This window comes from Giraffa tippelskirchi, chromosome 13, assembly GCF_054371585.1.
Source record: "Giraffa tippelskirchi isolate mGirTip1 chromosome 13, T2T-mGirTip1v1.2.pri, whole genome shotgun sequence".
In the NCBI taxonomy this organism is placed as follows: Eukaryota; Metazoa; Chordata; class Mammalia; order Artiodactyla; family Giraffidae; genus Giraffa; species Giraffa tippelskirchi.
In genome coordinates this window covers 54,348,025-54,375,298 of record NC_137287.1, presented here as the reverse complement: position 1 = coordinate 54,375,298, position 27,274 = coordinate 54,348,025, and the positions used below count along the sequence as shown (strand labels likewise).

At 41.0% G+C, this 27,274-nt stretch overlaps 1 protein-coding gene across 7 annotated transcripts; it reads left to right on the top strand.

The window, feature by feature from the left end:
• Positions 1–33: 33 nt before the first annotated feature.
• On the top strand, positions 34–27,058 carry NDUFAF5 (NADH:ubiquinone oxidoreductase complex assembly factor 5). Of its 7 annotated transcripts, none has more exons than XR_014073010.1 (12): positions 34–290; positions 2,787–2,827; positions 5,576–5,639; positions 8,898–8,945; positions 11,304–11,407; positions 12,067–12,106; positions 16,310–16,507; positions 19,913–19,973; positions 23,934–24,031; positions 26,280–26,363; positions 26,698–26,780; positions 26,947–27,058. XR_014073010.1 is itself a non-coding variant. In XM_081556525.1 (12 exons), exons 1-12 carry the CDS (start codon positions 69–71, stop codon positions 27,037–27,039), a joined length of 1,080 nt encoding a protein of 359 aa, XP_081412651.1. In that variant the 5' UTR covers positions 34–68; the 3' UTR covers positions 27,040–27,058. The 7 variants fall into 7 exon arrangements, 4 of the variants coding, with proteins under 4 accessions (XP_081412651.1, XP_081412652.1, XP_081412655.1 ...); XR_014073012.1 differs by having other exon boundaries at positions 26,269–26,363; XR_014073011.1 differs by having other exon boundaries at positions 25,841–26,363.
• Positions 27,059–27,274: the final 216 nt, after the last annotated feature.

Sequence of the window (27,274 nt, the reverse complement as noted above, 5' to 3'; positions counted from 1 at the left end):
GACGTCCTTGCCGTAGCCTCGGCGCATGCGCTCGATAACCGAGCGGGCTAGGGGTGTCGCCGCTGGAGATGCCTCTGCTCACTCGGCTTCGGTTCTCGTGGCGGCGGCTGCCGGCGGTCGGGATCCCCGTGAAAAACCTCGGCCTCAGGACGGTGGCCTCTGGCGCCTCTTCCCCGAGTGGTGCCTCGCCCAGAGCCGTCAACATCTTCGATCGGGATTTGAAGAGGAAGCAGAAGAACTGGGCGGCCCGGCAGCCGGAGCCGATGAAGTTCGACTACTTAAAGGAGGAGGTGAGTCTGCGAGATGGCGCGGAGGGTGGCCCAGCGCCTTGACTTCGGGTCCCGGAGCCCCGGCCAGGACCCAAACGCCCCCACCTCGCCGTGTGACCTTGAGCGGCCGCCCTGCCTGTCTGGGCCTCTGCTGTAATCGCGCAGGGGCCGGGCGCCGGTGTTTGCAAGGTGCGATTCATTCATCATTCATTCATGCCCTCGGCAGATAGTATTAATACTTGTTACAGGTATACCTGGGGCAAAGCAAGATCGCTGCCCTCAAGAGATTTCATTCTTGTGAAAGATGAGACAGTGAACAGAAAAGGTGATTTCAGTTAATGAACTAACGCCAGGTAGTGAAGTGAAGTAGTAAAGTGACTGCGCTGGTCGGGGGCAGACGACGAGGCAAGACATTAATCAAGGTGGGATCTGGGGGATGTCGTGGGGGAAGCCTTGCAGGTAAATGGAAAGACGAACCCAGAGGCCCTGAAGCCAAAAGGGCCTTGTCAAGGCCTCCAGGAAAGCTCCAGTGGGAGGTAAGGGAGTGTCCAGGTCAGGAGGGCCTTAATGGGTAAGAATTTTGGATTTTCTTCTCTATCTCAGTTGTACATTCTGTGTGGTAATTTCTGGCCACATGCAGCTTTTGAGCACTTGAAATGTCTGTTTGAGATGTGCAATAACTGTAAAATACAGTGGGTTTCAGTGACTTAATATGAAAAAAGGATGTAAAATATTTCCTTAATATATTTTTATATTAATTACACGTTGAAACTCTATTTTGATATTTTGGGTTTAAATCGACTTCTTTACTCTTTTTAAAATGGCTACTAGAAAATCTTTGGAGAAGGGCATGGCAATCCACTTGCCTGGAGAATTCCACGGACAGAGGAGCCTGGTGAGCTACAGTTCATAGGGTCACAAAGAGTCGGACACGACTGAGTGACTAACACTTTCAACACTTTTCGCTGGAAGATCTTAAGTTGCTCATGTGGCTCTGATTGTTTTTCTATTGGCCAACATGGCTCTAGAGGAATGGGAGGCTGTTGAATGGTTTTCAGCAGTAAAGTGATGGGATCTGGTTCATCTTTTAGGAAGATTCATTAAGATGAATTCAGATCTCTGATTTGTCTGTGCTGGCTTGAGAGACCTCTTCCTCTTTACCCAGGTGGACTAGGGACTTGAGCTGGTTTCTGCTCTCTGGACAGGCAGCACAGAGCTCAGCCTATTTAAGTGCTTCTTCAGGGATAGGCCAATATTGAAATCAAATGTGATGAGCTCTTTGAACCCATTGCAGCCAACACTTACTGAGCTCCTACTTTGGGCAGAACTTTGTGCAGGTCCTGGCAAGATCAGATGACTGACTCTGTTGTCAGGGTGACACATATAAATATTTAGAAGATGTGAGTTTCCAGACACTCTTTTCCAGGAAAGGCACCTGGATTACAACTTGACTGAGGCCTCACCATTGTTTAGGACTAGAATAAATGAGATAAATTATATGAGTGTCTTGTAAAATGATAAACAAAAGGTATTCATATCAGTAATGATGCACAAAGTGGACTCCTCTGGGAAAAGACTTCTGCTGTCCCTTCTCCCTTACCCTTCCTCCCCGCCTCACCTCCCAAAGAAAATACACGTATATTCTGTTCTGAACTTTCAAGTCCTAGTAGAAACTCTCTGATGTTTACAAGGGAATGAGTGGAGCGTGGGGAATATTAGTCTCCCACATTTTATTCCTGCTGCATGAAGCTAGCCGAGCAAAAAGAGGTACCTGCCTTATGACCTCTTTTAAATTGGATTGGGTTTGAGGAGGTTTCTTTAAATGTGGCTGACTTCTAATTTGCAGATGTTGCTCAGAAAAGTTATTTATTCATTTAGGAGTTCCACAAAATTTGTTAACAGTTATCAAATAATTAGTTTTTATTTAATGATCACTTATCCATTGATCTATAATAATCGCCAGCTAACTAATTTTTCACTTTCACGTACCTCACACTAATATCTGTGGATGATATGCTTGTTATGTTTCTGTTGCTTTTTTTTTTTGAATTAGGGTATCTTGTTGTTTTTTGTCTTTGCACTCTTGCAGCACATGAAATATAAAGGCATGCTGCTGCTACTGCTAAGTCGCTTTAGTCGTGTCCAACTCTGTGCAACCCCATAGACGGCAGCCCACCAGGCTCCTCTGTCCCTGGGATTCTCCAGGCAAGACTACTGGAGTGGGTTGCCATTTCCTTCTCCAATATAAAGTGATAGATATACAGAATTTAGTCTTCTTTCCTTAAGTTGACTTCTGAGGTAATTAACTCAATGTGTTTCCTTGGTTATTTTTATTTATGATGTTCCTATTCAGAATTTTAAAAGTTGCTGAGGTCAAATTGAAAAAGGGATAAAGGGAACTCAACATGTTGAAATATGAGTAACATATGGATTGTTGATTACTGGGAAAAGTGTTACTTCTCTGTTAAACATACTCATCTTTACTTTTGTGCATCATTGCCTCTTGTAATCTGTCAGGTTGGAAGTCGGATCGCAGATCGAGTGTATGACATAGCCAGGTAAGTGATGACTGTCATAATAAAATACAATCAATTTCCCTGGTGACTCAAATGGTAAAGAATCTGCCTATAGTGTGGGAGACTGGAGTTGGATCCCTGGGTTGGGAAGATTCCCTGGAGAAGGGCATGGAAACCCACTCCAGTATTCTTGCCAGGAGAGTCCCATAGATAGGAGAGCCTGGTGGGTTGCAGTCCATGGGGTTACAAAGAGTCCGACATGACTGAGCAACTAACACTTTCACTTTCAACATAACTTTTGGAGACTTAAAAAGTTAAATGCTTTCACTTTCACAGGTAGCAGGAACCTCAGTTAAATAATGGCTGTGATAGAATTGTTCTGTGTTATTAGCAAATCACTTTTTGTGCTCTTCTGTGTAAAAGACATCCATTAAATTAGACCAATATGAGATGAATTTATTACATTTGTCTATTTTAAAAAAGGGAAATTCTGTAAAATCGTAAACTCTTGCTATCATATTTTAGATATATTCTGGCTACCTGAAAGAGTCATGGGGTGAATGAGTTTCATAAAATTAAAGAAAATTCTTCATTGTTACAAAAACCACCTTCATTTCATCTGCTTCATTAGTTTCATTATTTTAAAAATCTGAAAAGTAGCTAATTCTTTATGGTATAGTCATTCATTTGCCTGGATTTTAGGTCATTTGCTATTTAATAAATGAAACATTAAATTTTCCAAATCAGATTGAATTTTGTAATCTTTCCATGTCATAATACTCAGCAAAACACAAATCTATGGAGAGAACTGTGACTGCAGCTAAAAAAGCATGTCTTAAAATAACAGTTAACTCTTTGGAATTAAATTATTAAAAATACCAATCTAAAATATCTTATACTGATCTTTTATTATTAGCAAGACTAGCTTATTGTCAACACTGATCTTATGTTTATATTTTAAAACTAACACAACAGATTATTAAATGTCTTATTTGTACTATCTGAGGCTCACTTAATACTGTTAGAATCCATGATAATAATATTAATAACTCCTAACTAACTGTTGTTGAACATTTGTACTGTGCTAAATACATGCTGAACAAAATTCTCATGCCAACCCCATTTTATAGATAGGGAAACTGAGATCTAGCAAGATTAAATCTCTTGTCTGTGGTCACAGAGCCAGTAAATTGCAAGCCTAGAATTCTAACTCATGTGTTTGTGATTGCAAAGGCTATATGCTTTCCCAGGCCACACTGCCTGTGTTCACAGTCAAGACACGGGGCATTAGGTATATTAGACATTCTCTCACCAGTGGTTCTCCAGCTGTGTACTGGTGTTCTATATTTGTGACATAGGTTTTTAACAGAAATTGCAAACGGACTCTCAGTTCCAATAGGAAAAATTTTACTAGTGCATGAAGTTTCTTTAAAAATTGTCACAAACTTTTCCTAAACCTATGATCCACAATTGGATGTGTAAAGTGATTTAGTATGAGATGATATGTTTGGAGGACACAGCATAGCATAGTGGATAAGAGTTATGGTCAGGATTCTTTCTTACTGAATTCAAGTCTGACTGCTGCTTATTAGCTGAATGACCTTGGATTGACATACTTAACTGTACACTTAGCCCACTGCTTTGAACCTGATAAAATTTCAGTAAAAGTTAGCTGTTATTTAGGTTATGGTTTGTTTGGGTTTTAGTTTATCATGTTATATTTCATAGTATTTCACATAGTAATTTCTAAGTTATCTGCTGCCGCAACAAATTTGAAAAATGGGGATAAGTAGTAAGTTCCTGATAGGTATGCCACATATTTTCATGTTAATTACATTAACTTCTCTTCATTCTTTGTCTGAGTATATTATCAGATTAAAATTGTTGTTCAGTCGCTCAGTCATGTCCGACTCTTTGCGACCCCATGGACTGCAGCACGCCAGGCTTCCCTCTCTTCATCATCTCCTGGAGCTTACTCAAACTCATGTCCACTGAGTCAGTGATGCCATCCAACCATCTCATCCTCTGTCATCCCCTTCTCCTCCTGCCTTCAGTCTTTCTCAGCATCAGGGTCTTTTCCAGTGAATCAGCTCTTTGCATCAGGTGGCCAAAGTATTGGAGCTTCAGCTTCAGCATCAGTCCTTCTAATGAATATTCAGGATTGATTTCCTTTAGGATTGACTGGTTTTATCTTTTTGCGGTCCAAGGGACTCTCAAGAGTCTTCTCCAACACCACAGCTCAAAAGCATCGGTTCTTCAGCATTCAGCCTTCTTTATGGTCCAACTCTCATATCCATACATGACTACTGGAAAACCCATAGCTTTGACTAGACGGACCTTTGTTGGCAAAGTAGTGTCTCTGCTTTTTAATATGCTGTCTAGGTTTGTCATAGCTTTTCTTCCAAGGAGGAAGCACCTTTTAATTTCATGGCTGCAGTCACCACCTTCAGTGATTTTGGAGCCCAAGAAAATAAAGTCTGTCACTGTTTCCATTGTTTCCCCATCTATTTAAATACCTGCACTAAATCAGTTCTTCAAATCCATGTCATGGAGCAACCTTGTGGAAAGCCATTCATTGTGAGCCCCTGGGAATGGCTTGGCTAGACAGGCTTGCCATGTCCAGTGTGTTCTCTGATGGATACAGCTGGTGAGATGAAGGAGCAGGCAGATGATACGACTTTTTTGAAAGTTGTGTTCATGAGAATCTTTTTTCTTAAGAAAAATTTGTTTTTAATAATTTCTTTATGGGCTGTATTATTATAGACAAAGCATAACTTCTGTGTTTTTCAGAGATTTCCATCTTGCTTTGGATGTTGGTTGTGGAAGAGGTTACATAGCAGAACACTTGAATAAGGTATATTTATTCAATGACTTAACTTACTTAGAGAAATAAAATTGGCCAATTTTAAGGAAAAACTTTCTTAATCAATTCAGTTTGTATCATATTTAGATTTTGATTGCATCAGAATTGCTCATTTGTTGTTTCTTAAGTGATAGAACCAAAGGTTGTTTTATGTCTACTCCTGTGTTTTTTCTTAAATGATTTTTTCTTTGAATTCATGTTATACAGCGTTCCCACTGGTAGTTTCTCTGAATCTATATATGATTCATTGTCTGTTATTCCCACTTTGTTCAAATATTTTTTATAAATCACAATAAAAATCACATTGACATTCATTTGGGACATGTGATTAAGCTTATCTTTTTATCTGTGGAAAGTATTCACTTTATCATTTGGTTAGAAATTTTTGTGTGTGATTAAGTATAAATAGTCTTTATTAATGTGTATACTATTTTATTTTTCATTTTGTAATTCAGACCAAAAAACATTCATTAATTGTTTTAGCCTCTCTATATAGGACACTATGCTGGACACAGATCAAAGTGGGATTTCTATATCAAATCTACTTACGAAAAAGTGTACGCTTGAGCCAAGACAGGGGAGGGGTATGTGATAAGTCTCTGAAAATACTGTAATTGATAATAATAAATGCCATGGAATTGGTACAATCATTAAACTGCAACAGGAGTCAAGGGAAAGGAAAAATCAGTGGAGTTTATATGATCAGAGACTTCTGAAAGGCACAGAATCTGACCCGAGATTTGATAGCATCTGGATTGGTGTTCATAGCGATTGGAATTCAAGGCATGGCTGGAGGGAAGGCAGAAGTGGAAAGCTGTCAGGTGTGATCAGTGATGCTTAAGGAAGGTTAGTTTGGGGATGGTGTGCAGGAGGGATTGAAGAAGACAGAATGTAGAGAAACAGACCTATTAGAAGGCTGTGTCAAAGGCAAGTGTAGGCGTGAGAGAGAAAGGCCAGCCACCAATGTGGAGACAGCAGGATATTAAGGAAGAGATGTATGAGAAGACCTGGTAGAATCTACAGACCTTGATGGAATAGGTAAGTTCTCTGGGGCCAGTGTACAAAAAGGAATCTTCCACACTTGTGTTTAGGGGTGGAGGAATGAGAAGGAGCCAGCAAAGATGCCTGGAAAAGTAAGTAAGATATGCGTGCATGCTAAGTTGCCTCAGTGTTTCTATTTATGACCTTACGGACTGGAGTCCGCCAGACTTCTCTGTCCATGGGACTCTCCAGGCAGGAATACTGGAGTGGGTTGCCACGTCCACCTCCAGGGGATCTTCCCGACCCAGGGATCAAACCCACATCTCTTGTGTCTCCTGCATTGGCAGTCGGGTTCTTTACCACTAGCGCCACCTGGGAAGCCCAGTAAGTAAGATGGCAAATGACTTAATAAGACAGTGGATTGTGAGACAAATCAGAAATCCACTGAAGCCAGTTCAAATACTAGGACATTCATTGCTTAGAGGCTGTAACACTACTCAAGGATCTGGAAGCATAGCTGTACCTCACAAGGGTGGGGACTTTGAAACATCAGAATGGAGGTCCTGTTCACGTACTACACGGCTGGCTTCTCCGTCTGATAAATTATTATCAATTTCTACCCCAAGGGCTGTCCCTGGTGTTCTTCAGTCAGAGCGTGAGATCCAAATATGAGAACTGGACTCCAAGTATGCTGAAGCTGCCTCCTCCTGACTCATCAGCACTGGCTGTTAGCATCTTTTCTCAACTCTATTAGTGATGTTGTTTCAACAGCTTAACGTCAGCCATGGTGGGAGTTATACATTATGGAAGTTGGCAAATGCTACAAAGCAGGGCTCACCAAAAGCCAGTTGTTAACACATTCGCCAGCCTTCCCCTGAAGTCTACACGCTCCTCCAAGCCTGGGAGCTGCCGCCCCGTCTCCCAGTCTCTTAGTTGAAATTTTCAAGTCAGAGACAAGGATAGATGATCTGACCCACCTAATGTCCACCCCTCGCACTGATGTGCTGGAGCTGGCTTTCGAGAGAGACTGCTGTGCACCTCTCTTCCCAGTGCTCCGCTGGACGGCATTGTGTTGGTAGCGTGAAACCCACCATTGTTGGGGTGGTTACACTTTGGAAATCATCAGACCCTGCAGTTCAGGGCACTTTTTTTTTGAGGGCCATAGTTAAACATGTACCACACACCAGTTGCCCTCAGGTCATCAGCAGCCTTCAGAGGGTGGTAGGGTGTTGAGGTAAGGTAACCTTTCCCAGTTGTGGGCAGGCACCTTCTTCACCAAGTGGTTAGGGTGAAGTGGAGAGGACTGGCGTTTCTCACAGAGAAGGGAAACCAGGGCAGAACAGTACTGAGGAGGTTTCTAGGAGACCGTCCGTAGTGCTGAGCTTCTAAGAGGCCAAGTGGAGTAGGACTGAGAGCAGTGAGAACAGACGGCTGTAGCTTCTGAGTCGATTATGAGTGATTTTTATCAATCATGTGAGTAGAGGAGTGAGAGTGGAAATAGATTACCAAGAATCGAGGGGAACTCAGTGAGAAGTAGTGCTGTGGATTACAAACAAGACAACCGTAAGGTGGGTAGAGGTGAGGAGAGTTTCCAAGATTGGGAAGCTTATTCCTATTGTAAGGTGAGGGAAGGAGAAGCAGGAGATCGAGACTGCAGACTGGAGAGGTAGTGGAGGAAAGAGCGGGCTCCTGGAGAAGAGCGCGCAGTGGAAAGTGGCCATCTGGGCAAGAAGCATCAGGGTGCCCTTTGTTTTGGGAAGGAAGAAAGGATGCATGAAAGAGAGGGGAGAGTGAAACCGCTGAGGCCCTCCCAAGCATCTGTGTTTGTTAAGTCTTTCTTTACTCTTTGTAATCTCTTTGAATAACAACTAAAGGCAGGAAAATGATTCCAATCTTCTGTGTCACGAGATGGAGGACCAGCTCTTAGCGTATTATGGAGAAGTTAACACGTAAAACCATAACCCAGTGGAGTAAACTGAAGATGCTGATTATTCATACCCATATTCTCTATTTTATTAAATACTGTTAAATATATTACATATAGGATTGGCTGCATACATTTAATTCTATGAAACATAATATGTGTTATTAAAGGTGTTTGTGTACCATACTAATTATATGCAGAAAAATACCCTTACAGAGCTGAAAATTAATCAAATTATCACTTTATCCTTCAGCAATTTCAACAGTTGTTTTATTTTATTTGTTACTGGATTCTTTTGTTTGCTTGTCTTTTTGTATTATCTAACCAACTTTATTGCATTGCAGGAAACCATTGGAAAGTTTTTCCAAACAGACATTGCAGAAAATGCTTTGGTAGGTAGCTTTTCAATACTATTGATTTCTGATCCTGGTTTGGTTTTTAGTTCTTTACTTTTTATTTTTATTTCCTTCAGAATGAAATGAGCTCTTTTTTTTCTAATTCAGTTCAGTTCAGTTCAGTTCAGTCGCTCAGTCGTGTCCGACTCTTTGCGACCCCATGAATCGCAGAACGCCAGGCCTCCCTGTCCATCACCAACTCCCGGAGTCTACCCAAACCCATGTCCGTTGAGTCAATGATGCCATCCAACCATCTCATCCTCTGTCATCCCCTTCTCCTCCTGCCCCCAATCCTACCCAGCATCAGGGTCTTTTCCAATGAGTCAGCTCTTCGCATGAGGTGGCCAAAGTATTGGAGCTTCAGCTTCAACATCAGCCCTTCCAATGAACACCCAGGACTGATCTCCTTTAGGATGGATTGATTGGATCTCTTTGCAGTCCAAGGGACTCTCGAGTCTTCTCCAACACCACAGTTCAAAAGCATCAATTCTGCGGCGCTCAGCTTTCTTCACCGTCCAACTCTCACATCCATACATGACCACTGGGAAAACCATAGCCTTGACTAGACGGACTTTTGTTGGCAAAGTAATGTCTCTGCTTTTAAATATGCTATCTAGGTTGGCCATAACCTTCCTTCCGAGGAGTAAGCGTCTTTTAATTTCATGGCTGCAATCATCATCAGCAGTGATTTTGGAGCCCAAAAAAATAAAGTCTGACACTGTTTCCACTGTTTCCCCATCTATTTCCCATGATGTGATGGGACCAGATGCCATGATCTTAGTTTTCTAAATGTTGAGCTTTAAGCCAACTTTTTCACTCTGCTCTTTCACTTTCATCAAGAGGCTCTTAAGTTCTTCTTCACTTTCTGCCATAAGGGTGATGTCATCTGCATATCTGAGGTTATTGATATTTCTCCTGGCAATCTTGATTCCAGTTTGTGTTTCTTCCAGCCCAGCGTTTCTCATGAGGTACTCTGCATAGAAGTTAAATAAGCAAGGTGACAATATACAGCCTTGACGTACTCCTTTTCCTATTTGGAACCAGTCTGTTGTTCCATGTCCAGTTCTAACTGTTGCTTCCTGACCTGCATACAGGTTTCTCAAGAGACAAGTCAGATGGTCTGGTATTCCCATCTCTTTCAGAATTTTCCACAGTATACTACAAATGAAGAATTAAACAGTATAGGAAATCTAAAGGGAAAGGAAAAATAGCCATTAATCCCACCACTCAGAGGCAACTGCTGGTGACATTTTCATCTGTGTCTTTGTAGACATATAGCTATCTCCCCAACACAGCTTTATACAAACAGTATTATGCTCATATGCCATTCTTTTGTATCAGTGAGTGATATATGCACACACACATAGTATTCCAGTGTAGGAATATTTCATGCTTTATTTACTAAATTTCTAGCTTCTCAATAACCAACACTGCAGTGAGTACCTTTATATAAAGCAACTTTCTGTGTTTGATTTATTTTTCTCCCTGGGAATAAATTCCCAAGAGTGGAATATATGGATTCATTGATGTCCACCTTTAGATTTTTAATATATGATCTCTAGACTGCCCTTTGAAAACTGAACAACAGTATTAAATGAAAGCCCTCTCTCCTCCTCCTCGTTGGCAACAATAGGCCAGTTATTTTGTCTTTGTCAGTCTAATAGGTGGAAAGTAGAGTTTCATCCTTTTTATTTGCGTTTCTCCGATTGCTAGAGCAACCAAATAGCTGTTGATATCTTTTGGCTGTATTTTTTTTAATTTGTGAATTTTGTCAGTAATTTTGTGATGTGCCTGTCCCTTGGTCCTTTCTCCACTTGGCTGTTCTTATTCTAGGTGGTTTGTAAGAACTTGTCTTCTAGGCATATTAATTTTTCTTCATGTATTTTGTAAATTTTTTCCCCAAACATGTTGTTGACATTGTTTATTGCTTTTTAGAAGTTTTTGATCAGTTTATCATTAAGCATATCGATCTTTCCTCTTATAGTTTCTGGTTTTTGAGTCATTCGTGTTTACTTTGGCATTTTCATCTAAGAGTCTAAAGTATATACCCATATTTTCCTAGTACTTTTTTGGCTTTGATTATTCCACTGAGACTTTCAGCTTTCTGAGGTTTGGTTTGGCGTGATGTCGTTATCCCGTTTGTTTTTCCAACCAGCTAGCCATATTTTCTGGCCGGTCTTAAGTGTCATTTAAGATATATTTTTTTAGTGCTTTCTCTTTGGCTGCTTTTTTAATTTTTAAGAACTAGAAACTGTCAAGTAAATATAACATGACTTATGTTTAACAAACAATGATTGTGTTAATAATTAAGATGTTATATAAATGTGTTTTTGAACTTTTATTTTTAACCTTTAGAAAAATGCCTTAGAAACAGAAATTCCTACTGTCAGTGTTTTAGCTGATGAAGAATTTCTTCCCTTCAGAGAAAATACATTTGACCTGGTGGTTAGCAGTTTAAGGTTAGTAATCCATTTGTACTTTAAAAATATATATATGTTAAAAATAGATATGCATGTGTGTGTGCCAAGTCACTTCAGTCATGTCTGACTCTGTGGGACACCATGGATCGTAGCCTGCCAGGCTCCTCTGTCCATGGGATTCTCTAGGCAAGAATACTGGAGTGGGTTGCCATGCCCTCCTCCAGGGTTTCTTCTGACTTAGGGATAAAACCTGCATCTCTTAAGTTTTCTGCATTGGCAGGTGGGTTCTTTACCACTAGTGCCACCTGGGAAGCCCCCAAAATAGGTATATTATGCTCTAAAGTTATAAGGTAATACTAAAGGTTTCTCCTGTGACAAAGGAAGGTTATCCCCTAATATTTTTATTTTAAAACTTATGTGAAAACAGTCAGTGAATTTTTTTTCTTAAGGAATTTATTTTTCAGCCACTGCATTCAGGATCTTAGTTCCCTGACCAGAGATTGAACCCAGGCCCCCTGCATTGGGAGCATAGAGCCTTAACTACTGACTACCAGCGAAGTCCTAACAATCAGTGAATTTTGATGTGCACTTTCAAACATCCAGATTTACACCTTTTCTGTGGCTTGCTATATTAGTGATTCTTATACTGATTAATTATACAGATTAAGCTAAAACAGATATGTGTTCTCATATTTTAGTTTGCACTGGGTGAATGACCTTCCTAGAGCACTTGAACAGGTGAGAAACTTACTGTTGTTTCTTATAGCCTGTGTTAGTTTGTTTACTATTAGCGAATTATAGATGTGTCTATTTTTACATAGAAACTTATACATGGTTTCTGTTTCACATTTTTGACAATTGGAAATGGAAGCAAATCAAAAATTTATTATCTTCTGTGGGCTAGATACACTTGGTACCCTTTGCCGTATTAGGAAGTATATGGGTGACTCCCCGCTCCCAGAGAATTCTATAAATATAATCATGGAGATGTTACTAAAGTTTTCATAAATATTTTAAACTTATTCAAAATAGTATTGCTCTCATAAGAAATTTTATGTGTGGCTTTCTTTTCTTCCTTAATTGTCTATAAATTTTTTGTGGGTAGGAACCTATTTGTACTTTGCCCATGCTTTATACTAAGACATTGCTGATAAATGTTTGTTGGTTGATATTTATCAGCCATCAGGTAAGGAAGGGGTGGGTAAAAAGCATTATGTTCAGAGGAGAGAAGGAGATCACTGTGGCTTGGAGTGGCCTAGGAAAGCTTCAAGAGAAAGAAATTTCTTGAACAGGGCCTCGAAGGACAGGTCACATTTGGAGTGGGCATGCATTCCAGGAAGTCAGGATCCTGGGATAGATGGGATGTGTGAGAGACTGAGAAACCCAAAAGGACAGAGAGGAAGTCTGGAGGAGGAGCGTATAGTGCCAGGTGTAGATGAGGGATATCAGGACCAAATTTAGGAGGACTCAGTGACAGGGTAAGCAATTAAGAGTTTATTCTTTATGCAATTCAGAGCCACCAGAGAATTTTGAAGAGAAAAGTGACATGATTAAAAAGCTAGTAGGCAGGATAATAACTACCATATCTTAAGCATGTACTGTTTGCCAGTCACTCTGCTCTGTTTTGTGTATGTGTGTTTTGTGTATAACTCTGCAAGACAGCTTCATTTTGCTAATTAGAAAACTGATGCGGAAAGTAGGTTAAATTGAAGAGAGACTGTTTCCATAGTCCAAGCATGAAATAAACTCAACCTAGGTGGCAGTTGTTGTTCAGTCGCTCAATCGTGCCTGACTCTTTGCGACCCCATGGACTGTGAGTAGTAGGTGTTAAAAGAAAGAAGTCTTTCAGTTCAGTTCAGTCGCTCAGTCGTGTCCGCCTCTTTGTGACCCCATGGATTGCAGCATGCCAGGCCTGCCTCTTCATCACCTACTCCCGGAGTTTACTCAAACTCATGTCCATTGAGTCGGTGATGCCATCTAGCCATCTCATCCTCTGTCGTCCCCTTCTCCTCCTGCCTTCAATCTTTCCCGGTGTCAGGGTCTTTTCAGATGAGTCAGTTCTTCACATCAGGTGGCTAAAGTATTGGAGTTTCAGCTTCAGCATCAGTCCTTCCAATGAACACCCAGGACTGATCTCCTTTAGGATGGACTGGTTGGATCTCCTTGCAGTCCAAGGGACTCTCAAGAGTCTTCTCCAACACCATGATTCAAAAGCATCAATTCTTTGGTGCTCAGCTTTCTTTATAGGCCAACTCTCACATCCATACATGACTAGTGGAAAAACCATAGCCTTGATTAGACGGACCTTTGTTGGCAAAGTAATGTCTCTGCTTTTTAACATGCTGTCTAAGTTGGTCATAACTTTTCTTCCAAGGAGTATGTATCTTTTAATTTCATGGCTGCAGTCACCATCTGCAGTGATTTTGGAGCCCCAAAAAATAAAGTCTGACACTGTTTCCACTGGTTTTCCATCTGTTTGCCATGAAGTGATGGGACTGGATGCCATGATCTTTTCTGAATGTTGAGCTTTAAGCCAACTTTTTCACTCTCCTCTTTGACTTTCATCAAGAGTCTCTTTAGTTCTTCTTCACTTTCTGCCATAAGGGTGGTGTCATCTGCATATCTGAGGTTATTGATATTTCTCCCAGCAATCTTGACTCCAGCTTGTGTTTCTTCCAGCCCAGTGTTTCTCGTGATGTACTCTGCATACAAGTTAAATAAGCACAGTGCAATATACAGCCTTGACATACTCCTTTTCCTATTTGGAACCAGTCTGTTGTTCCATGTCCAGTTCTAACTGTTGCTTCCTGACCTGCATATAGATTTCTCAAGAGGCAGGTCAGGTGTTCTGGTATTCCCATCTCTTGAAGAATTTTCCACAGTTTATTGTGATCCACACAGTCAAAGGCTTTGGCATAGTCAATAAAGCAGAAATACATGTTTTTCTGGAATTCTCTTGCTTTTTCAATGATACAGCAAATGTTGGCAATTTGATCTCTGGTTCCTCTGCCTTTTCTAAAAGCAGCTTGAACATCTGGAAGTTCACAGTTCACGTATTGTTGAAGCCTGACTTGGAGAATTTTGAGCATTACTTTACTAGTGTGTGAGATGAGTGCAATTGTGCAGTAGTTTGAGCATTCTTTGGCATTACCGTTCTTAGGGATTGGAATGAAAACTGACCTTTTCCAGTCCTGTGGCCACTGCTGAGTTTTCCAAATTTGCTGGCACATTGAGTGCAGCACTTTCACAGCATCATCTTTTAGGAGAGGTCTTTAGGACTCTGCAAAGTAAGATCAACAGTTTGGTGGCTGGTTAAGAGCTGAAGATGAAGGAGAGTCAGGAGTGAAAGCTTGCCTTCAAGTTTTCAGTCTGGATGACTGGAGATAATTAGTAAGAGTAGGGGAAAGAAGGGTAATGATCAGATAAAGGGACTAGAAGATGGTAATTAACAGAAATATAGCAGCTGGAAAGGGGAGTTGGTTTGAGAATATGTGTTCTGTGTCTGTTGGATGCCGTGGGGAAGGGCAGGGGGTACGTTTGCCGAGAGACAAATGTCTATGACACCGGCAGCCAAAAGATAAATATAGGATCCTGGGAAGCTGTCCAGGCTCAAGGTAGAGATTGGGAAGTCATTCTTGTGAAAATCACGGGAACTGATAAGCCCTCTGAGGTGGAAACAAACTGACGAGAGCTGAGAACTCAATTTTAGGTACTTTAGTTCTATGAGAGTTTGGTGGCAAGAGAAGGAAGTAACACTGAAGGGACTGAAGGAAAAAGATTTTTACAGTCAGTTTGCTTATACAGTTTTATATAAAATTGCTTCATAATATTTTAAATATACATTCAAGATGTATACTTGAATTAGAGTAGCCTCCCGTGATGTGGGTTCGGATTTACTTCAGAGTTCACCTTGCCCTATATGAAAGTAGAGTCAAAACTAGTTACAGACTGTAGTTCCAAGAGTCATTGAATAAACATTTATGATTATGGAATTGAGTGTCACTACTGTTTTGTTTAAGTTACCAATTAAAATTTGTTTTTGTTTTACAGCTGAAAAATAAGTTGGTTACTTCTCCTTAATTCTGTGTTACTAAATTAATTAATATGTTAATATTTAACTAAAATGTTTCCAGACATTTTAGTTGTGAATCATAATGACTTCCCTGTAAATTAGCTTTTTCTGCTTAATAAGCCACCTCAACTTCGTGTTTTAAAAAAGTAAGTCACGATTTTGTGAGTTAGGGATTTGGGCTGGACTTAGGAGATACTTCTGGGTCTGGCTTGGTTCACCCACATGTCTGACCTGGGGGTGGCTTGTCCTGGAGCTGTCAGATGGCTTCAGCTGAGCTCCTGGCTGATCCCCGCGTCTCTTCCTGTCACCCTTCAGCAGGCCGGCTCAGGCTTGTTCACAGCGCGGCTCGTACACGGGGCTCCTGGAGAGCAGGTGGAAGCAGCGAGGCCATGGGGCCCTTGGCTTGGCACTGCCATACTGTCACTTGCTCCACATTCTTTGGGTCAGAGCCAGTCGTGGGGCTGGTCCAGATTCTCCTAATGGGGTTTGTTACAAAGTGACATGTCTAAGGGCACAGATACAAGGAGGACAGTGATGTCTGTAATCTACCACACTTAAAAATCTTGTTCTTTCAGTATTTTACTGATTGAAAAAGTAAGTTTTGTCTATTATTAGAAAATTTGAAAGCATATAATGTATTTTATAGATATTAACACTATCAGTAAATGTTTATCTGCCTTTACAATAATATCATGCAGAGCCTTTCTGATAGTTTGTTGTGTAAGTATTATTTATTAAATTATCTGGCTTTTAACTTGACAAAATAAGAATGGTAGTCATGAAATATTGATCTAGATTCCATGTATTTATTCTTTTAACATTTTTGTGTCTGAAATTTTGAATCGTTTTGTTGTTTGTATTTGTTACAGATTCATTATGTTTTAAAACCAGATGGAGTGTTCATTGGGGCAATGTTTGGAGGTGACACGCTCTTTGAACTCCGGTGTTCCTTACAGTTAGCGGAAACAGAAAGGGAAGGGGGGTTTTCTCCCCACATCTCACCTTTCACTGCTGTCAATGACTTAGGACATCTGCTTGGGAGAGCTGGCTTTAATACTCTGACTGTGGTAACTATCAAGAGAATCGAGTAACCCATTAATCACACGGTTCAGAAATAATCTCTCTCTCTTTTTATATTGATTGACACAAGGTAGGAATGTAAAATTTTTAGTATTTGTTACCTAAATAAGTAACCCAAAAAGAAAAGTACCTCAGTTAGCAGGGAGGCTATTTTCTAAGACATGCTTGTTCATCAGACCCTTCAAATCTAGAGTTGGGTGTACCATGAGAGACAGAGCATCCCCCATGAGGAGGAAGGAGGTGTCAGTAGTGTTCACAGCATGGCCTCTCCCACCAGCTCTCAAGTAAAGTGGTGTCGTGTGAAGTGGAAGTGAGAGAATGTGCCTTCATGAGGCCCAGGGTTAGATCAGGTTAGATAGGCTTAAAATTAAAATAACTTTTTAAGGAGGTGTAGTGTGAGTATACGTCATAAAATCAGCCCACCAAAATGGCTTGTCATGTCCATCCACACTCTGACAGAAAGCAAGGGGCGCAGACTCGCAGGGCCTCTGATGTTGGGAAGGGGTTGTAAGGGAAGGGGAGAGACACTAGACTAGGAGGTGACACAGCCCTCGTGGGGTGATGTGAGGAACTCGTGCCTGGTCAGAGATCAATAGGAATAGTAGGGGACTCAAAGGTTGCCGCCCGTGAGGAAAAAGATGAAACTTCTATCCTGAGTCATCAAAAGAAAGCTAAATTATGTTAACAACATGCAGTTTTCCAAGTTGTAAAAGTGGGTTATGTGTTCTAGAAAGATTCCCATTGGTGTATGATCTTCTCTATAGTTTATAAAATTAGAGGGTAATTTAATAATAAATATATGCAAATTTGTTCCTGGAGACATATACATTGTCTCCAAAGTGCTATTTTAACATTGTATCTGACTAATTTTCAAAAACTCCTATGCAAAAAGCTTTTATATAATCAATTATGCAGGTATATGTTGCATATAACATTAGATATATTACTTTTATATCACAATGGATTTTTATTTTTAAAGTGAAGTCAAGTTAAATTAGTATCATATAATTATATTTACACATATGACCCTCTTAATGAATTATTTTTTTTAATTAGTTGGCATTCTAAGTGAAACTCATTTCCTTTCAGAATCATTTCCAGACTAGTATATTGGGAGAAAAGTGTGGATATTATCCTTCATCTTGATTTGAATCAGACCTTTGACAAGGCTATTGTGGTACTCTTTTGATTGAGAAGGAGATGATGCTTTTAGTTGGTTTCATTGAAATGTTTTCACAGGGTATTGTTTAATGGTAGGCATCAGCCTAGAAGGAATTTTTTTTTTTTCATCTTAAAGTCTCTTTTTAAAAATAGTTTCCCAATGTGGAAAAATATATAGAAGAAATGGACTATCCAGAGATGGTCTTATTAAAAAGAGCACATACAACTTAATCCACACATGTGTTTAAAAAAAAAAGAAAAACACACAAAGAAAGAGTAACACAGCGGGTCTAAAATGAGTGGAGGTCTCCTCCCTTCTGACACCACCCCCCTGTTCCTCTCCACATGGATGCCTTTTGTCAGCTGTCCTGTTTGTCCTTTCAGACATACTTCCTCACAGATTGGAGTGCAGTTATATTGCTTAAACATACACATACAACAATGTATGTACTCTTTTTCTTTTTTCCATATGCAGTCTTTTTTTCCCCCCAGTCAATAACTTGTCTTGGAGATGTTCTGCTACAAACATATACCTACCATGTTCTTTTTTTTGACAACTATATAGTATTTCGGGCTTCCCTTCTGGCTCAGCTGGTAAAGAATCCGCCTGCAATGTGGGAGGCCTGGGTTCGATCCCTGGGTTGGGAAGATCCCCTGGAGCAGGGAAAGGCTACCTGCTCCAGTATTCTGGCTTGGAGAATTCCATGGACTGTGTAGTCCATGGGATCGCAAAGAGTCAGACAGGACTGAGTGACTTGCACTTTTACTTTTCATAAAGTATTTCATTGAATAGGTACACTTTGTTTAACCTTTTCTCTGTTAATGGACATTTAGATTGTTTCCAGTTTGTTTGTTTTTTATATTCTTTCAAACAGTGTTGCCATGAATTTTCTTTTACACATAATCTTGGCACGTCTGTCAAATTGCTGAGTCAAAGAGTCTATGCATTTCAAAAAAAAAAAAGAATCTATGCATTTCAGATTTTGACATGTAAAATTACTCTCTATAAGGTAGCATTAATTGACATGCTCATCAGCAGTATATGTTAATTTCCTGCTTCTAAGTAATTTGTGTCTAATGTTTAAAAAAGGTAATTGGTCATTTTGTTTTACGTTTCTTTAGGAATTAAAATGGATATTTTTGATAACTGTTATTTAGGGTTTTGTACTTGATTCTGTGCAACATTAAGTCCAAAATTGGACAAATATTTAATAAAACTACAGAACACAAAAAGATCTGGATACTTCAAAAATAGTGCCAGTAAAATGAAGTTTGAGATATGTGCAGCATTTTGATAGCACAGTTAGGGGAAAAAAGGAAGTGTCCTATATTCAAGGTTAGTTTCCATTGTAGACAAACTCCTACATCAGAGTGGCTAACACACAATTTTTATCAATCCCAGCCATTCTGGTTGGGCAGCTCATCTCCATCCTGTAGTTGTGCCATCTGAGCCTGGTGTCCCCTAAGGTCACTGCCCAAGACATGTCCTGGAAAAGGCTCCCTAGCTATTTATTACCTGCCTCCACCTCACTTTTCTTTTGCCAGGAGAAATGTGTGAGGCTGTGAAATGTCCAGGAGTACCTGGATATTTGGGGAGCGTCAGTGGTCTCTGCCACTGCAGCAACAGTGAGCTCCTGTATCGAACTTCAAAAAGAGTGGGACACCATTGCGCAACAGGCCACTCAAGAAATAAACTGTGTCTGTCCAGCTGTGTGTCCATTGCTAGACTAGTCCATGTGGTGTTGCTGCAGCACTGGGAGTAGGAGGGAAGCATCTTGGGAGCTGACCCTATTTGACTCTGGGTGTCACATTTAGAGAGAGATTAATATTGACGATGTAGAGAAAAATGAAGTTGGCATGTGTAAGGATTTTGTCTAGAAGCCTAACCCTTCCCCTAAAAAGTTTTAGTGTCCTGGAAGACTTTTCAAAGACTAGAAGAAAAGAGTAGTTTACAGAGTACAGAACAGACTTTATTTGTGTGAATCCCAAGGGGAGAATTAGAACTAGTTGATGGCGTTATAGGAAGGTTAGTGTTACAATGGCAAGCATTTACCCTGCAATTTGAAATCTTTGTAAATCAAGTGTAAGTGAGATAATACCTGCGAAGAGGATTGCAGAGAAGATTCCTGCTTACTGTGAGAGATTGGTCTGGGGAATTTCTGCAACTTCTTCTCTAATCTAGATCCTTGGTAATGAATGCCAAATGAAGATTCTGCTTTCTTTTTAAATAGGACACTGATGAAATTCAAGTTAACTATCCTGGGATGTTTGAATTGATGGAAGATTTACAAGGTAAGACACTTGAAGGAATTTTTAGGCCCCTTTTGAGAGTCATATTTTGAGAGCTGACTGTGCAGGCACTGGGGCCAAGCCCTGGAGATACACTGGGTAAGGAGAAAGTGGACTATCTTGATGGAGTTTTTAGTACAAGCTGGGTGCAGTCGACATGAGGCAGTGGCCACAAAGATAAATGTTAAACTATAATTGTGATAGGTGCTGTACCGTAGGGGAACTTGGTGACTGCCCACGAAAGGCTGGCAGGACTTGCTTGAAGGAGCGTGTGAGGATGGCGGGACACCTCTGACTTTCTCAAGCAGCGCTTGGCAGCTCGGATCCTGGCACAAGAAAGCAAGTAGTTAGCTTACTGTAGGACTGGGGGTTGCCAGAGAGTTAGGTGAGCTAGGTCCTGGTCTGGGAGAGTCAGTGAAGTCCTGTCTGAGGAACCGATGGCTGTGCCCTCAAAAATGAAGTGAGGCCACTGGGTGAAGCAAGAAGAGCAACATGTGCAAAGGCCCTGTTGCAAGAAAGAACATGGCAAGAACTGAAAGAGAGTCCTTTTGACCAGAACATAGGGAGTAAAAAGAAGAGAGGACTCATTAAATTGGCAGGTAAATGGGGGCCTTGCAGCCTTTGTTAAGATTGTTTGTCTTTCTCTTAAAATGCCCCTTGAGATATTTTAATGGGGGAGGGATCATGACATCAGATTTGTATTTTTTTAAATGGATTGGCAGATAAATTAATAGAGAGACATTGCTGTAAAGCTTACTGAGACATGACAGTGGTTTGGACTAAGGTGGTGACAGTAGAGATGGTGAGAAGTGAATGGATTGGGTTCAGGAGACATTTAGGAGATAAACGTGACAGTTCCTGCTGATGGATTACATGTGGGCTAATGAGGAGAGAGGCATTTCAAACATGGCACTGAGTTTCTAGCTCTCGCAGCCAGATAGATGGTACCCTTCATTGATGGAGAAACAGCAGACAACAACCAAGTATGAGCAGGGACAGCTCTTGAATTCATACCTGGGCATGTTGGTTTGGAAATGCTTCTGAGATACCTGAGATGAAACAACAGGTAGGTGGTTGAGTGTGTGGCTGTGTAGCTCAGAGGAGGCAAGTGGCCCAGGTAAACACTGTGAGTCACTGTGAACCAAGAAGAGAAAGTGGCCTGGTCTGGAGCCTTTAGGAACCTAACGTGCAGTGACAGCATAAGAAGAGGAGGAGCCTGCAGAGACTGAGTATGTGTAGCTCTCAGGGTGCTAAGGAGAAACAGCAGAAAGGGATCATATTACCTAGACTAAAGAGTTCAAAGCAAAGGGAGCGTCAAATGCTGCTTGGAAACATGATGTGGACTGAAAGGAAAGCCCACTGCCAGAGGATGAGGAAGCTTTGGTGACCGCGGGGAGCGCTCTGTTATTGGCATGGGCATGGTGGGAGAGGCGGAGGGAAGGGGCTAGGTTGACACCTATGGGTGGGGGGGTGGCTAGGGCAGCAGGCATCCGTCTTCTCAAGAAACTTGATTATGAAGAAGAGGGGAGAGAGGGCACAGTTACATGTGTGAGTGGAGGAGAGAAATGGGAGATGGGGTGAAGTTTTTTATTTTGTTTCATCTCAAGACTTGAATTTATTGAACAGTTGATTAGAAGAACCTAAGTGCTTCCATAGAATTGACTCTAGAAGAGAGAGAGAGGACAATTAATCAGGTCAGGTACCCAAAAAGGTGGAAGGGGATGAGATAAGAGGAGGAGAGTTGCCCTTGGACAAGAGGGGACAGGCCTACATGGAAGGGCAGAGGGAGAGGGCAGTGGTCACAGGCATTGGTTTGATAGCAGGAGATTCTCGTCTAATGGATCGATGTTCTCCATCAAGCCGAGTGTAAAGTCGTATACTGAGACTCAAAGGGTCAGAGGTTTGCAAATGAGTAGATATTTGATATAGTCACTGTAGAGAATAGGAAGGTGAATGAATCAGGGAGAGTTATCAAATTTGAAGGGCACATTTGAAGTTGGTCAAATGTATCTGTGACTTTCTCTGACAATAGCTGGCAGCTGGGGACCTGGCACAAAAGAGAAAGTCGTATCAGTCTGGCTTGGGGCTCTGCTAATTGAGAGTAATAAGAAGACAAAGGCAAAAGAGAATTCCCAGAGTGTAACTGAGATAATAGGGCAAAAATCTAAGCTGGAAGGAAAAGGAAGTAATAAAAAAAAGAAGGGGGAGGAGAACTGATGGACTGGGAGAAAGTAGGGGAGGTCAGAGGATGATCGTAGTTGAAATACATGAACACGCTTGAAGGAAGGAGGATGTGGTCAGAAAATGGGACGTTTGGACTGGTGATCTTAGAAGTGAAGCAGTTACAAGTGCTGACTCGTCCAGGACACATTACAGGTGTGATGGCAGAGGAGGAGTGATGGAAATCCCACTGGTGATAAGAAGACTCAGAAGTCTTAGAGGCCCTGGTACTTGCCAGTTATTAACCTTGAAGTCCTCCAGGGTGGTGGCACCACCTGGGGTACAGAGGAAAGCTGAGCCAGGTGCCAAACCCTTCACTGAATCAGAGGAGGGCCTGGGAGCCTGGTGTCTGACAGCAGGAGGGGGGAGAGGGTGCCAGCCAAATGGTCTGGGTCTTCACGGAGCATAGGCGTTAGCCTAGGTGTTCAATCAAATGCACTAATTGTAACTGTACAGCTGCTTGTATTTTCAAGTATTATATAAACCACAGACTAGTACCTTTCAGCCCCTCGAAGATGCTTCATGCCTCTTTCCAGTTGATAACTCCCCCCTTCCCTCCTCCTGATGGTTTCAATCAGTCATATATTTTGAGGAACTGTTGTGTAACATTCACCTTTTAAGTGGCTTTGCCAGTGTTTCTCTTTACTGTAAAGGCTTTTACACAAATCATATCTTTTAGTCTTTAATGTTTCTTATTCTTAAGAGGATTAAGAGGAATTATCTAAAGATAACTTGTAAAAATAATATTTATCAAAGTTGATAGAAACATTAACTGGTTGATTTTATATTCGTTCACTTAACTGTTTATTGAGCATCTACCATGTGCAGCCAACTGAGCCAGTGTTGAAATAACAGTTTCTGATCATAGGGAACATATGCTCTAGTAAAGAGACACACAGAGATAGACAAATGCTTTTAACTGTAAAGTGGGATAATTCTTTTTAAAAAAGTGCAGGGAGAAACACAGAAGAAAAATCCCTAAGTCTGCTTAGGGATGCGTCTGCAGAAGAGGCAGTACCTAAGCTAAAATGAGTTCATGCTAGAAGAAGAAAGGGGTGGGTGCCCCTCTGGGGGTCGGGCCTTGCATTCCAGGCAATGGAGAGGTCTGTGTAAAATCACGGAGACTCCAGAGGGGACACTCAGCCTCCACTTTCCTAACTGGGAAACTGCATCGTAATTCAACATTGCTCAAATATGTAGAACGGGAGGATGATGGGAAGTGATGTAGGCGAGTCCATCAGAGGCTTTTTAGACTTTATCAGGGGAGCCCTACAGTCTGTTGGGAGAATTTCGTGCCGAGGAGGGACAGTCAGATTGATATGTGAGCAAGCTCACCCTCCAGCGTGGTTTATGAGGCCTGTTGGTGAGGAAGCGGAGACCGGCTAGCACGGTTCCCCTCTCCTGTTTTGGGTGAGGAAACTGGGCACAGAGAAGTGACTAGCCCGAGGCGAAGTGCTTGGTTAAGTGCTAGAGCCAGGGGTTAAGCCCAGTGTCGCAGCCTTACTGACATCCTGAGATGTCGGCCACTCTCCCCTGAAGAGCCCCGAGGCAGCTGGCATGGGAAGAAGGGTGGTTGAGGGGCAAGTGCTGGAGGGGGGCGCTTGGCAGACTCCCAGGGGTGCTGCTCTGCGGACCAGAAGATGGTGCTACCGTCCCGTTAGTTTTTGGCATTTTACATCATGTTACACTTTTTTCTTGATGGTTGTGATGTTTCTTATTTAAGCTGCTATTATTCATTCACAGAAGAAAGTCCAGAACATTGACCTAATTTTGCAAAACAAGTTGCGTTATCAGCTGAGGAATACATGAAAAGTTTTGGAGGCTTTCACAGTAGTTTTAAGGTAAGTTCAGTTGTTATTTTTTTAGACAATACTCAGTATTGTTCCTAGTAAACCATAATAATTAGACCTTTTTTTTAAATAAGCAATTGAACTTAACCTTAAAAACACTGTGAGAGTCTTAAACAGTTACGTGTTTCCCAGATCTTTCTGTTATCCCAAAGCCCAGAGCTGGTCAGAAGTCCCCAGATGTGTTTCCCAGGTTGTCTCCAGGAAAGGTCTATCAGAATGTGTTATAAAGTTAATAAAACTTGAGTTTAATAGAGGTAAAATGACTTTGTCTCAGGTTATTTAAGGGCCAGAGCCGGAATTATGATCCCAAAGTCTAGACTTCATGTGCCACATTACATTGCTTCTCTAAGGAGAAGATTCTCATGTGAGGGAAGGGTAGGTGTCCCTAGCAACAGTTAGTGTCTTCGAATTTCTGTATCAGAAAGCACTGTGCCTAATAATCTTAATTAGTATATCCTTATACCAGTTCTTTGTGCTTCCCAGGTGGCACTAGTGGTCAAGAACCCACCTGCCAATGCAGGAGATACAAAAGACATGGGTTCGATCCCTGGGTCAGGAAGATCCCCTGGAGGAGGACATGGCCACCCACTCCAGTATTCTTGCCTGGGGAATTCAACAGACAGAGGACCTTGGCAGGCTGTAGTCCATAGGGTCACAAAGAGGTCGGGCACGACTGAAGCGACTTAGCACTGCACAATACCAGTTATTTAGAAGGCATTTAGAATTTCTGGTGCGTTAAGTATTTCCCTTAAAAAAATTAAACCTTTTTTCACTGGTGTTGCCTCTACTGTGTAAGTCATAGCAAATGGGAAGTTAGGGAGAAATGAAAGCACTGCAGCACCATTTATTGTCATCAGCAATAAATCCTTCCAATATGAGTCCCAGTTTGCCTCTGATCTCTTGTTACAGTTGATAGTTGATTATGTGGGAGAATTTTTTTATATTGGATTGTGTAGTGGGTTAAAATGTTAGTGTTGGAAGCCTTTAGCGATCATCTAGCCTGGCCACCTTGAGGACCCAGAGCAGTGGATCTAAGGTCATCTAGCTACTTCATGACCGTAAGAATAAGATCCACCCTCTTCTTCATAGTGATTCCTCTATTAATATTAGTTTGTATACTATGTCCTTGTTCTTAATGAATTGGGACTGTTTTACTCACAGGATATGGGACATTGCTTTTAGTATCAGAATTTCATTATTTTAGGGAATAATAAGGACCTTTGGGATTGGAGAAGGGAAACAGATTTACTCATTCCATCTAATTTGTTGATTGTTTTTCGTAAGGCCATTGAAAACCTGGGAAATTATTACTTTTAAACAACTAAAGAACATTGACATTGGGAACTTTATTGGTATCTCTTCTGAAAGTAGAAAAACAAAACTAAGAAACTGATATTTGATCATATATAGAGAATAAATGTAAAGGGTTTTTAATTTTGATTCTTTTAATTTTGCAAGCTAGTTTAAAATGTGGCCTTTCAAAGTAATTTTGTTTGACTGTATGGATTAAAAATATTAAATATATAATATTAAATTTTAGTGAACAAGAAGATAACATAATCCTAGCTTTTAGCTATCAATTTGAAGGAAAGAAATCTAAAAACAAATGTTAAAACATTAAGAAAAGTGCCCCTGAAGAGAATGCACATAATTGTTTCCTAATCTGGGATCAGTAAAATGTTGTAAAATCTGAAAACACGTTGTAGTTTTGGTACAACCTAATGAGTCTTCAGGCTTCCTTAGTAGCTCACCCACAATGCCGGAGACCCCAGTTCAATGAGTTTTCAAACCCTCTTCCAGGTTTCACGTTCATACTTACGTTGATGGCTTAGAAGGAGTGAGGTGTTGCACCGATGTCCTGTCCTTCTTCAAAGAGCTGCTGAAAAGGGCATGAAACATGGCATCACTAAAAAGACACTTGCCAGCTCCTGATGACTCACCTGGAGGGCCTGTGGCCTTGCTTTGGCCCAGCTGGCTTACCGTATAGTCCATTGCTGCCAAATTAAGTGTGCTTACGGGGCTTGCCTCCTGAAATTTGACTTGTCTTGCTACCCAGAAGCCTCAAGTGGCTTTGCCTGAGGGTCATTAACTATGATCTGAGAGCAAAATGAGGCTATTTGTCTTAGTGACTGTCAGAGATGGGGGACGGGTATTCCGTTGGATGAGAAAAGGTTAAATCTGTGCTATTGAGCTGCTCAGGTATTTGCTGAACCATCTCAAACCTCTAGTGTGTTTGTAGGGATGGGTGAGAGTAACTGCGCTTGGAATAGAAAAGCCCTCTTACACCGGAACACCATGCTGGCCGCTGCAGCGGTGTACCAAGGTAAGGAGCCTGCCGTCCCCCAGCCAGCTCGCTGACCAGCTTGTGCCCTGTCGTCTTTATCCCCTAAAATCACGCTGTTCTTTTTAAGGCACCTTCAGCTTTCTCGTCCTGCTCTCAAAACACAGATCCTGTGGCTGTGTATCCTTTTCCCCAAAAGCCCTATTTCTTTACGGTCAGTTTCTCAGGGTTGAGGACTTTTCACAAGAGCCTTTCTCAGAATCCCACGAGTATTCTAATATTCATTTCTCTTGTGGGGGACGTACTTTTTTTGAACAGTTTTTTTTTTTTTTCTGCTTGCATTTTTTCCGACTTTAACCATGATTTGTTTTTATAGAAATGTACAGAAATGAGGATGGTTCTGTGCCTGCCACGTATCAGATCTATTACATGATAGGATGGAAATATCATGATTCACAGGTATTATTATTAATATTGATCACTTTTCTTCCTGGGTTGATGTTTCCATTTTCTTTTTATTTACTTAGGGTGGGGTTTTTTTTTTTTAAATATAAGACAGCATTAAAGGGTTTAATTAGAGCTATATATATTTATTCCTAATGTCCTTCATCTTTATTATTTTCAGGCAAGACCAGCTGAAAGAGGTTCAGCAACTGTATCGTTTGGAGAGCTCGGAAAAATAAATGATCTTGTGTCACAGGGGAAAAAGTCACAATAAATACTTTATTCAATGTTAATGTAGTCCCGACTTTTCATCAGTGATTGGTGACTTTCACATCTAAAATTACTGCATTCTGAAGCAAGAAGCAATATATAAGCTATTTACCATCAGACTTTTCTAATAATTAGAATCGCCTAATAACTCCATCTATATTTAGCAGTGATTTCAGTTTCACGTGTTTTCCATTTTAATATGGATATTGTTATCTAGTAATTTGAGAGACTTGTTTGCA

Excerpts from the sequence above, each read along its gene's own strand:
- NDUFAF5 (XM_081556525.1), top strand. The coding sequence starts at position 69 with ATGCCTCTGCTCACTCGGCTTCGGTTCTCGTGGCGGCGGCTGCCGGCG. Across the intron at positions 19,974-26,279 it reads ATTGATGGAAGATTTACAAG|GGATGGGTGAGAGTAACTGC; the intron begins GTAAGACACTTG and ends GTGTGTTTGTAG. Across the intron at positions 26,364-26,697 it reads CGCTGCAGCGGTGTACCAAG|AAATGTACAGAAATGAGGAT; the intron begins GTAAGGAGCCTG and ends TTGTTTTTATAG.